Source organism: Zingiber officinale, chromosome 11A (assembly GCF_018446385.1).
Source record: "Zingiber officinale cultivar Zhangliang chromosome 11A, Zo_v1.1, whole genome shotgun sequence".
Lineage (NCBI taxonomy): Eukaryota > Viridiplantae > Streptophyta > Magnoliopsida > Zingiberales > Zingiberaceae > Zingiber > Zingiber officinale.
The window spans coordinates 96,754,778-96,767,104 of NC_056006.1; the positions used below are offsets into that span (position 1 = coordinate 96,754,778).

Here is a 12,327-nt window from a genome sequence, read left to right on the forward strand (position 1 = left end):
TATCATATTTTCTTTCTCATCATATTTTTTTTTCTCCTCATTCTTTTATTATAATTTCTCTCTTCTCATTTTCTTTTATCACACTTTCTCTATCTTTTTCTCTCTCATCACGTATTCTTTTTCATCACACATTTTCTCTTCATTCTATCATCACACTTTCTCTCTCCTTATTTCCTAACATTTTCTTTCTCATCACGTATTCTCTCCCATCACACATTCTCTCCTCATTTTTTTTTAACACTTTCTCTCTCTTCATTTTCTCTCATCACAATTCCTCTTCATCCTCTTTCACCATACTTGTTCTCTTTTCAATCTCTCCCATCACACTCCTCACTTTCTCTTATCACGCTTACTCTCTAATTATTCTCTCTCATCATGCTTTCTCTCTTCTTAATCTCACCTATCACACTCCTCACTTTCTCTTATCATACTTACTCTCTCATTATTTTCTTTTATCATGCTTTCTCTTCCCTCACACTATCTCTCCTCATTTTCTTTCATCATATTTTCCCTGTCTTTGTCCTCACAGGTTTAGCTGAGTTGGTAAGTGACAGGTTGATTGCCACATAAGATTTTGGGATCGAATCTTAGGGTTAATGGGGCATAAATCCTTACAATCTGTGTAAACTCACCCCACTTGCCACTTGCCTTCTCAGCCACCACGATTTACCTCCACCGTGTTGATCCTGGAACGAGCTGGCGAGGGCGAAGGAAGCGAGTGTATTCACTTTTATGTGGCAAAAGACGAATACACTCTCATCGCACTTTCTCCTTAATCTTTCTCATCACATTTTTTCTCTCCTCATTCTTACTCATCACAAATTCTCTATTTTTTTCTCTTATATTTTTCTTACACATCTAATTTTTATCTTATTTTCCTCTTAAGGGTAAAAACAAATTTTTGATTCATTCTAACAAAATATTATTTAAAAAAATGATATTCATGCTCATACTCATTCCTATTTCCTATTCTACAATACTATCAATCTCATTCCCATTCCGATTTGTCACCTCAATCTCTCAATCTATTGTATAGATATTGAGAAAACCAAATGATGCCAACACTATGACATTGATTACTCAAAACGATCCATTAGAGCACCCCCAATGTCTTTGTTTGCTTGCATTTTATTGCCACCAGCTCAAAAGTTCAAAAGTTCATCCTTGAATATCACAAAATGCTCAGCCGAAACGAGAGAAAAAACAAAGGCGCAAGCAAACACCAGCGCAATACAACAGGAATGGTTACAGTGCCCCATACAACATACAAGCACTTGTCTGACTCTAACGCTATCGGACTCTTCCATTAGTTCACAAGTTGGCCATGGTTTTTCCCCCCTTGTTCTTTTAGGTCATGTACCTGTGTTTGGATGAAACTCCTTTCTTTCACAAATCCATGTCATCCATCCTTGGAATGCGGCTGACTGGTCGACCACTTCTCCCATCAGGAAGCTCAACAACTGCTGCTTCAGTTGTTGTCAACAAGACGGAAACACTGCCATCAAAGTTGCCAAGTCAGGTACGTTTCAAGACACTGCTTGATGATCAGCACATCAGGTATACAAATGGATTCTTTTTACCTGGCAGCGTCAACTAATGCAGTTCTAATGACCTTTAGGGGATCAACGATTCCAGCCTCTACCATGTCAACGTATTCACCTGCAGCAGCAAGCAAGACAAACATCTTACTATAATTTTTAAGAACAGAACACACAGAAAAGGAACATTAGCTGGTAATTAAGGTCACTTGGGATGGACGCATTCAGTTTTACAACCTTTTCCAAACTTCTATAGGCTATAGGGGTATACTTTCTTGATGGTAATTAATAATTAATGCAAGAAGCTTTACAGGTACGTTTGTAACCTCAAAACCATCAACAAATGAATCTCAGAATGACAGGATAATGAAATGAATATTTACAAATTCCATTTTGATATCTAGGATTAGAACTAAACAGCCAATCCAGGGCCGAAGGTATAAAAACATCCTTCCAACCAGTAATACAGACAAGGATGAAAGCAACACCATATATGCAACAAATTTGGTGTCTGAAAAATAGAGAAATCAATTGGAGAATAGACCAATCAGTCTATTGATACGAGATACCATGAAAATTTGGTGTCTACCTCAGTGCAGCATTTAACCTAGACAATATACCAATTTGAAGATCGAAACCTAAAGAATTTGAAGATAGCAAAAGATGGATAGAGTAATAGATGTACAAGGTTTCTTTATCACATTTCTAAGTTATAGAAGAAAATAAATAGATACTTTTAAAAGCAAATTTTGATTAAAAAAGTGTCTCATATTATCGCCAATGATTCTAGGTAGTATTAAGTATTTACCAAATAACAGAGCTAAAAGGTACTATAACACAAACCTGTAGCAGCATTATATCCTAAATTCAGATTCTCTTGTTCAAGCAATTTGCCAACAATTAATGCACCATCAACACCAGCATTTTCAGCAATAGTCAAAGTAGGTGCCTACAAACAACCAAGCCCAGATAGTGAAATATGTCACCGGTTACACTACAGTGTGACACACAAATCATACGGGTAAGGACCTTTAGAGCATTTTTAATGATCTGAACTCCAATTTTCTCGTCATCATTGGATGTTTGAATCTTATCAAGCTCCTTTGCAGCATACAAGAGAGCAACCCCACCACCTATGGACACAAATCAGGTAAGACCATCATAACAAGGGCATGTTTTCCCACAAGGGCAATGTTACCTGGTAAAACTCCCTCTTCCACAGCTGCCCTTGCAGCGTTTAGAGCATCTTTAACCCTGTCCTTTTTCTCACCAACTTCAGCCTCGCTTGCTCCACCAATCTACAAATTGATGAGCATGAAGTGGTGTTCAAAAATGGAACAAAACTACTATAAATTTCATCAAACAGACCTTAAGAATGGCTACTCCTCCAGAGAGCTTTGACAAACGTTCTTGTGCTTTTTCCTTATCAAACAAAGCTGCACTTTTCTCGATTGCTGTTCTAAGCTGTAGAAACGTACAAGAACAGTCTTAAATATTCAGTCACAACTAATCCTAAGCTACACTTGTAGGTTACAAGAGAATATTTTGGTTACATGAAAAAGTTTAGTTAGTGGGCATAAAGAAATCAAGCAATTATTCTAGTGAAACTAATGCAATAAGAAAATGCAACCTACACCAGCCTACTTGAGATGTGACTGGATAAGGAATCCAAAATGATGGCCAGATATTCTTTAACAGTTTTACAATATTAGAAGAAAAAAAATCATTACCGTTGCACATCTTTCTTCAATCAGTTTTTTGTCACCTCCACCATGTAGAATAATAGTATCATCAAGAGAGATAGTTACCTAAAAGAGTTAAAAAATTAGTTTTATCTGTAGACAGTATTTCACGCAAATCATTACAAACCTTTTTAGCTGTACCAAGTTTTTCTAGTTTGACTTTGCTAAGGTTCAGACCACGATCCTCTGTAATTACCTGCAAGTTTAGATACTAAAATAAGGCAATGCACTCAGCACCAGTGTACAGAATTTTTTTTTTTTTGAAAAACTAGGAATCTATTATAGTGATCATGTAATTTGGAAACCAAGAGAAACATGTAACCTCCCCTCCTGTAAGTATGGCAAGATCCTCCAAATTGGCACGTCTATTTTCACCAAAACCAGGGGCCTTAATAGCACAAACCTAAAATTTAGGAGGCTAATAGTTTATAATAGAGAAGCTTCGAATAATAGTAAAATAATTCCAACTTGCAACACAAGGTCAAGTAGTGTAACACAGAATGTATTGCCAACAAAAAAAAGGATGTAAGAACTGTTGGACAAGAGAGTAAAGTGTGGTGTGCATGTTTATTTTGGTTGATTTGAATTATTATTACCTTAAGACCAGCCCGGCGCTTATTCAGCAACAGCATAGCTAGAGCATCATCTACAACATCCTCACTAACAATTAGAAGTGATCTTTTTGTCTAAAATACACATAAAAGCAAGCATCTTAGTTTGCTTAGCTAGGATTTTTCTTATGCAATCATTTGACAAATTAATAAGGGGAATCATAGTAGTATTACCTTCAAAGCAATCTCCAATACTGGTAAAAGAGAATTCATGTCTGAAATCTTCTTATCGTGAATAAGAATCAGTGAATTTTCTAGCTCCTGGAAACATTATCTTCATGCGAAAATTAGTAAAGAACAAGTAATGCAACTTCTAATTTACTAACTCACAACCAATTCACTTCCAAAATGATATTACAGAAATCAAAAGTTGACAGTAATATTGGCAGTGGAGTACATTTGCTCTGTGAAATGATACCAAACATGAGTCTAAAAAAAAGTATATTTAAGACTGACAACATAAGATTTCTGAATCACATGGGTAGACTAGTCAATCTGAGAAATGTAATCATATTGTTAAGTTTGCCAAACTTCTTCCTCCATTAAGAGTATCTTACTTGAAGATTCAAGGCAAGCACTTCATTTATGCAAATTCTTGAATGGAGCTGTACTGGTCATGTTTTACCACAATAGAAATATATCTTAGCAGAAATGAAGGATCTCAAAGCACTCACACATTTTTGGGTCATTACATCCGTAATGAAATATGGTGATATGTAACCCCTTCCAAGTTTCATTCCTTCCACCACCTCCATCTCATTTTCTAATGTATTTCCAACCTTGCAGCAAGAAACACCAGAAGTTCTGAGCATTTTGATTAAGTTTAAACTGTGAAGTATGTTTATGTTTCAATTTAACAGGTACTCACAGAGACAGTGATGACTCCATCTTTTCCAACTTTGTCCATCGCTCTAGCAATCAATTCACCAATTTCTCGTTCACTATTTGCAGAAATGGTAGCAACCTATTACGTGCGTTAAATTAGACTAGCAAAAACAATAGGCATGTGGATGTCAAAAGATAATTGAAAAACATGAAGCATCAAATAGCAGTATGCAATCTAAGAACTGAAACTGATGATACTAGAGAAAACTTTTAAGAATGTACTTCATGGATATTTATCTTGGTAGTAATATTATAGTTAAACAGTAGGCAAACAAAATTCATTAGGCAGGCTAAAACAAGATAATTCATTAAAAAAATATGAACTATCATTTATGAGAATGTAAAATAATCAATATGACAGCAAAGAATCTATCATGAGAAAGCTATTCACCTGAGTAATTTCTTCTGAACTACTAATCATCCAGACTTGTTTTCTCAAATGAGAAATAACAGCATCAACTGCTATATTAATGCCACGACGCAAGTCCATGACATTAACCCCTGCTGCCACTGATTTGCAACCTTCAACTAGTATTGCTTGAGTTAGAACAGTCGCACAAGTTGTACCTGTTGTCAGTCAAACTTGGAATTTAATGCTGTTTGTTATATTCCCATCTCAGTGCATGCTTTAGAAGCTAAACCATGAACATGATTCATTATAAAGTACAAATCACTTCATAGCTGAATACAAAGAAATAGCCTCAAAACTTGGACAGGTTTAGTCCACAAGCTAATGCATATATTGAAAAACAATGTATCAGATATGACAACAAGTGATAACATCATGTTCACCACATTAAAAGCTCCTGCAAATGAACAAAGTAGTCTAATATGAAGAGAAATGTCAATGAAATCATTGAAGTTTGTCAAAGTTACACAGCTAGAATAAACTTTAAAGGTTATTTTTTCTTGAAAGTTTCCCAAATGGTTGAGTCAGATCCTAGTTATATTCTTCATTTTAAGTATAATTTTGAGAATATATTCCATGAAAAGAGATGCCAACATTTGTGTATTCACTTCAAAAGATAATATTTCTCATCACTTAGAATCAACTTCAAATGATTGCCCATGGTTAATTGGGCAATAATGAAGACAAATAGAGGATTAACAACAAAAAGAGAATAAGATTAAAATGCAGAATCTTAGAAATATATATATATCCAACATTACCATCTCCTGCAGCAGAGTTAGTGGCCTTAGCAACTTGCTTCACAAGATCTGCACCAACATTTTTAAATCTCTCCTTAAATTCAATACTTTTGGCAACGGTTACCCCATCTTTTGTAACTTTCACATCTCCTCGATTTTTCTCAATAATCACAGTCCGACCCTGCACAAGACAAGCTGATCTGAATACCACATAACACATCACTACTTGCATTAGCTTTACAGGCTAGTGGAATGATTGTTAGGTGAAGTTATGCTATATTAGAAACTAGAAAGATGTAGCAAACAAGCATCCATCCCAATTTGATTTACTATTTAATAATTCATCGGCTATATGTCTTCGACATAACTAATACCCAATCCACCTCACAAACCATAAATTTAAACACAGTGAAGGAGACATGCAAGCAATCAGAACATACTTAAGAAGGAATTGCTATACTCTTGTTATGAAACTGAAAATTATGAATTCTATGAAAAGAACAAGAACTATATCAACCTCAACAAACTTTCCCTTTATCCTGTAATCCCTAGATTCCACCAAATCAGTATCTATTTGGGGCAATTAATGTTGTTGGAATTTGTCATTGTCAATCCAACTAGCACCGGTTGGACAACGAACTTGTCGACTAGCCGGTGGATCAGTTTGATGGAGTCATCGGTATGACGGCATAGGTCACGACTAGTTGGTCAATGCACCCTTTTGGATTAGTCAATGCACCCATTCAGGTTTGTCAACACACCCATTCAGGCATACTTGTCCCTGACTTAATGTCATCGGTCATTAAATCATTCATGATACTGACACACCCTCTCAACTAAATGATACAGTTGAGGCAAGAGCTGAACCATTTCTATTTAAGTCAACATTGTCATACTCAAATGCTTACGACATCCACCAAATGTACCAAGTTCAAGCAGCGAGGCATCCACTCAAGTTCAAGTGACCAAGGTACACTCACCTAATGTTGCCTGTTTGGTGCGTGTTAGGCACATGCCCTTGGCGCTGCCCCTACAGTGTGCATGAGGTGTATCCCTCTATGTCACCTGTTCAGTGTCCACATAACATGTTCCTCATCTGTTTGGTGCTGCAACACATCCATGGATATTATCCTCCTTGGTAGTTCGGTTGCGAAATATGATAATCTATCTAACTGAGCTCAAAATTTGATTACTAATTAAGTACAACCCTCATTCCGGTCTTCATTCATAATCCACAAATTGAGGATTAATGATCCCTACCTTTTTAGCCAATGACCCCTTATTACTTATTAGTCTTATAAGACTTAACATTCATATATGCTCAAATTAACATTCGTGTATTTATGTCCATGGACCAAACCAATTTCCAATTATTAGTAATTGCCAAGTCGTAATAAATAAAAACTTATATCGGAGAAGTGCAACCGTACACAACGAAATGGTACCTTGGGGCCCATGGTAACCTTAACAGCCTCAGCGAGTTCGCTGACTCCTTGTAGCATTGCAGCCCGAGCTCCTGCTCCAAAGTTTATGTCTTTTGCAGCGTAGCTCCGTGCGAAAACAATTCCACCACCATTCCCAATCTTTTTAAGCATTCCATTTCATCCCAGTATTACAGCCACCAAAAGGAATTCAACAACGATGGAAGGAAGAATACGTCGGGTCATAAATGCAACCGGTCGAAACGTACCTGTTTCCACGACGAGGATCGCCTGGTCGACGCCCAAGAGTGAAAAAAGATCAGGAAAGGTTGCGAAAGCAAGAGAAGGAAGAAGGGGAAGTACGAGAGCGGACCTGAGCGCAGAGGAAGCGACGGCGGCGGCTGCCCGATACATGGCGTAAGCGAAGTGAGAAGCAACGGAACAGCAAAGCACGCCAGCCTCGCGTTCAGTTCGAGGGTTTGGGGTTTATATTAAGTAGAGCATGTCCAACGACGATCTATCGTGGGCCTTACAGCCCATTTAAGCCCATTTAAAGCACTGTAGTGGACTTCAGTCCGAGTCCACTCCAGTACTATCATAGAAGTCAGCAGAAATACTAAAAATTAAAAGGTTTTTGTTATTATAAATTAAAACTGTTTTATTCTAAATTTTATATCTAAATTATCTTTTTTATCTTATTTGAGCAATCTGTTACTCTGATAAGAGGTTGTTTAGGAAGAAAATTTAATACAAAATACTTTTTAAATATTTAATTTACGGCATATTGCTTCATGTTAATCAGACATGTACAACAAGAAATACAAATATAGGACAGAAACAAATTGAAATTGTGCAAATTACTGATCAGAGACTTCAGTCTTAGAATTAATCACTGAATATCATAGCACATCTCTGTAAGCAAACACTAAGAATATCATAACACATCTCTGTTCTGTAATGTAAGCCTTTTGGTCTCAAATGATGAAGAGATTGTAATGGTCTACAAAATCTTAGTAACCACATTGCCAAGAATGGCATTAGGCAGCTTTTTCAAAATATGTTAGCTTACACAAATTGGCATGTCTAGGTCAGCCATCAAAAGATGGAAGTGCCGTCATCTACTATTCTCGGGCTTAACCAGATCTTCCACATGACTTCTATACTTCATAATCAGATCCCTGATAAAAAACAAGCAACAGCCAGGATTTGTAAGTTAAATGAGATTAGAAACGTTTGATGACTTGAAAGAAACTTCAGACCTCCTTTGACCAAGTTGTCGATTAGTTTCTTCCAACTTTTGGTTTTGTCCTTCAACAGTCTTGGATGCACAAAAAAAAAAAAAAAAAGAGATTAAAAGTAACGAACCAAAAGTATAGATCAAAGGAAAACGAGCAGTTCCATATGCACAATTAGATCAGTCAAAACAAGGAATCATGTTAGCTTATAGAAGTACAGACACGGAAAGAATAAAGGAACTTTCTTTTTTTTATTCTATGATCAATGATGTTTGCACAAAAACATCATTTGAAACAATTTAATAGGAAGAGTTTTATTATAGAGAAAAAAAAACATGGACTAATAGGAGCTGTCAGGATATAGAGGTCCCTATGAAAGAACACATCATTTGACATGCCTTTGAAGCAATTTAACATGAACACCCTGCCTGCATCTTGCTGAGCCTGCTTAGCCTTAGCTAGGTAAGGTTAGGTCTTCAACCAGAATTATGCCTTACAACCAATAGTAAAGATTACTAGCGAGCAATAAATGTGATCCCTCAGAATATATTGATACAGCTGCTTTACAAGATTGGTGAATATAAGAACTTGAAAGTTCCAAATAATACAAATTCTATTTCAAGCATGTATTTGTTTTTACAGTGTATAAGATGTTTCTCTTTATCACTTGAAAGTTGGAACACAAGATAGGCAATTAGATCAAATTCTATCTATTATTGATTCTTAGTTTTTCTTCGGTTACTCCTGAGTACAGGGAATTCACTGACTAATTGTCTAGGAACTCTGACATCAATGATTTGGCAATTAGGAGCCAAGAACCTAAGGTCATGTTAATCATAAACATTATAGGAATTGTCAACAAATCCATTCAAGTGGACACACATTGCAATTAGAGGTAGCACAAATTATAATTAGAAAGAAAGGAAGATGAAATAAGTTGACACTTGGCAGCATATAATGTGTATGGTAATGCTAGAGTGAAAAGGGCCACTACTCCTGAAATAATCTTTTTAGTCGCCTCTTATGTGCCTGGCCAATGTGTTCAGCAAAATGCTAAACAGATGGAAAATTCCCAAGATTCTTATCAATTTCGGAGCAGATTAAATGAAATTATCCACAGAAAAATCCATATTTGCACCTTTAGCTTAAATGAAAATATATGCTCATATGCTTCTCCATTATATCCAATATTAATGTATAGTTACAAGATTTGCCTTTCATTGGAAAAAAGATATCTCAACAATCAAACTACATAGGTTTCACAACTACAATTGGGTAGGGATTAAACAAGTTATGCCACATATTATTACAGGGTGATTACAGTATATCCATCAATGGTAATTACGATCACCCCAGGCATCCCTCACAATCCGTCCCAAGGCTATGTGAAGGGAGGTAAATCACAGGGTCAGCTTATAGCGACCATCAAGTGGCTAGAGGGTGGGAATAAGGATGACAATTTTTCCCACAGGTTTGGGGCCCCATGGGAAAAATCCAAAATGGGGGTAGGTTTAGGGAGACATTTTGGGTATGGGTTCGGGTTCGGGTTCGAGGGTGGGTATGGGAATGCATCCCTATCACCAAACCTGCCCCAATATAGGAAAAGCTTATGATTTTTAATCGGGGAACCCCCATCTCCAACCTCGTGAGGTCAATGGGCATTTAAAGCGGGGATGGGGATTTAATTCCCGCAGGGACGGGGACGGGGACGGGGACGGGGATGAGGATTCCCCGATTAGATGGGGATGAGTTCAAGGGCGGGGATATATTTCGGGGGCAGGGATGGGGAGGGCAAACCTGCTCCCGCCCCACCCCATTGCCTATCCCTAGGTGGGAGGAGTTTTTTCCCAAGGGTATGCACTCGTCAGGAATTAATCCCTATCCCATTGTAATAAATCTGCCACCCTCTAGCCAACTCAACACCCCTATATCCATCAATGATTTTGTATAAAATTATTATGATATTTTTATCACCAATGCTACATAAATCAATAACTCATGATCCGTGTGGTCATGTAAAGATAATGCAACAATTTAACATTAGCTAAAGTCCCCTTACTTCTAGGAAGCCAATAACAATGTCCATATTATTCAAATATTATCAACAACTTTAGACTATAATCAAGACACTCCAACAGCAATTGTTCTACCAAGAAAATCACTTTGATTTAGCCTAGAATATGTACCAAAAATTTTGTAGAAGATTGTATTTGCTCACCATAGATTTTGAACTGATGTTTTCTGAAATAGAGTCTAAGAGTTGCTGACACTTTTTAAATTGTGTATTCAGTTCAGTAACCTGGAAATAAAGGAAATATGAAGTGGCTGTGATAGCTGCAGAAGACTGGTAAACATCCTCGTTAACTCATCTTTAGAGAATAGACGAGATGAAAAAACATCTTACTGAAATTGCTAGGTCAAAGAGAGAAAACTAACCAATGACTCGTAGTGTTGATCACGGTTTCCAATATCAATTGCTTCTGATAACCGTTCTACTAACTGCAAAAGAATTTTTTACAAAAAACTTAGAAATGACTTGCCATAACAAATTATACATGGCCAAACGGGGCAAATTCACGTATTTCCATGATCAAGAAATTTTCTCAATGATAAAAGTTTTTTCGGCCATTGAAACCTCATTAGGGAGGGGAAAAAAAAAACTTGAGCTATAGCGCTCGTATGATCGACAGCTAAGTGAATAAATAAGCAAAAAAGACTCAACGTACAAAAGAACAAGCAAATTCTCTGTCAGTACATCTACGCAGCCAAATTCTATAACTAAAACCAAATGAACATTTGATCTCGTTCCCAATTGTCAAGCTGCAGCATGACACACTAACAACTACTTTATATTTACTGAACTCCTAGCTCGGACCACAAGCTCTGGAACGTCTCCGGTTAGGCCCAAGTTCTAACGAGGAAGTGAGAGGCTTACAGGTAGAAGATGGAAGTGAGAGGCCAACGACGGGTGCTGCTGCTGCTGGAGCGGTGGCGGCGGCGGTTGTTGCTGCGACGAAAATTGGGGCTGGAGTGAATGGAAGTCATGACTTAGCGGATTCTGAGTCGGGATCATCATCCAGCTCCCACCGCCGAACTGATGATCCATTTGCGCGATCACCACCCACACGCCTCCCTTCGCTGCGCCGCGGCTCCTCTCGTCTCCTTCCGGATCGATTTGCTAACCTTGGTTCCCAATTGGTCATTGCTTTTGATATATTCATGAACGTGGGCTGCTACGGGTTGGGCTCACCGGTCTCAATAAGCCCAATTCGCTTCGTAATAAAGTTAGGAAAGATCCGCACAATGAGTCGGATTTGGATTGGCATCGAATATTATATTTAATAAAATAAATTAAGGAGAAATATATATATATATATATCGGACACTTTTCATGTCTGATACAGGATATCCATCTGGATGTTCCGACTCAGGGCACATATTTTTCACATGATCGGACATCAGGATATCTGTTTGGGTGTCCCGACTAAGGCGGATATCCGAGCCCCCGGATATATCAGGAGCGTCCAAAAATATGGACGATAAGAATGTACAAATTAAAATTATATATATATAATCAGATATTAAGATTAGATATGAATAAAATTATACTAAACCTACCTCCATACCTGAATATACATATCTAATTATTTAATCGGATAAAAAAATATTTCTCCATATCTTCTGCTTTCTATTCAGATCGAATATCGAGTCTTTCCATTTGTAGAAAATTATTATTCCTGCCCCCA

At 37.2% G+C, this 12,327-nt stretch overlaps 2 protein-coding genes across 2 annotated transcripts; both read right to left on the reverse strand.

Annotated features, from left to right (window-relative positions):
• Positions 1–1,053: 1,053 nt before the first annotated feature.
• LOC122031743 (chaperonin CPN60-like 2, mitochondrial) lies at positions 1,054–7,837 on the reverse strand. Its single transcript, XM_042590860.1, has 18 exons — positions 7,720–7,837; positions 7,616–7,637; positions 7,371–7,508; positions 5,947–6,106; positions 5,168–5,343; positions 4,760–4,855; positions 4,566–4,670; positions 4,066–4,152; positions 3,877–3,966; positions 3,603–3,683; positions 3,408–3,476; positions 3,269–3,346; positions 2,907–3,002; positions 2,737–2,836; positions 2,568–2,671; positions 2,382–2,487; positions 1,581–1,659; positions 1,054–1,495 (listed from the first exon to the last, which is right to left on the reverse strand). Exons 1-18 carry the CDS (start codon positions 7,758–7,760, stop codon positions 1,387–1,389), a joined length of 1,737 nt encoding a protein of 578 aa, XP_042446794.1. The 5' UTR covers positions 7,761–7,837; the 3' UTR covers positions 1,054–1,386.
• A 357-nt stretch (positions 7,838–8,194) lies between these two features.
• On the reverse strand, positions 8,195–11,766 carry LOC122031744 (mediator of RNA polymerase II transcription subunit 9-like). The gene is made up of 5 exons (XM_042590862.1): positions 11,517–11,766; positions 11,018–11,080; positions 10,800–10,880; positions 8,606–8,664; positions 8,195–8,524 (listed from the first exon to the last, which is right to left on the reverse strand). Exons 1-5 carry the CDS (start codon positions 11,685–11,687, stop codon positions 8,461–8,463), a joined length of 438 nt encoding a protein of 145 aa, XP_042446796.1. The 5' UTR covers positions 11,688–11,766; the 3' UTR covers positions 8,195–8,460.
• Between the last annotated feature and the right edge of the window lie 561 nt (positions 11,767–12,327).

Coding starts and splice junctions, on each gene's coding strand:
- LOC122031743 (XM_042590860.1), bottom strand. CDS start 7,760: ATGTATCGGGCAGCCGCCGCCGTCGCTTCCTCTGCGCTCAG. Junction 4,856..5,167: donor GTTCAGAAGAAATTACTCAG/GTGAATAGCTTT, acceptor CGCACGTAATAG/GTTGCTACCATTTCTGCAAA. Junction 1,660..2,381: donor AGGATATAATGCTGCTACAG/GTTTGTGTTATA, acceptor TTGCTGCTGCAG/GTGAATACGTTGACATGGTA.
- LOC122031744 (XM_042590862.1), bottom strand. CDS start 11,687: ATGGATCATCAGTTCGGCGGTGGGAGCTGGATGATGATCCCGACTCAG. Junction 11,081..11,516: donor CTCACTTCCATCTTCTACCT/GTAAGCCTCTCA, acceptor ATTCTTTTGCAG/TTAGTAGAACGGTTATCAGA. Junction 8,525..8,605: donor CGACAACTTGGTCAAAGGAG/GTCTGAAGTTTC, acceptor GTTTTTTATCAG/GGATCTGATTATGAAGTATA.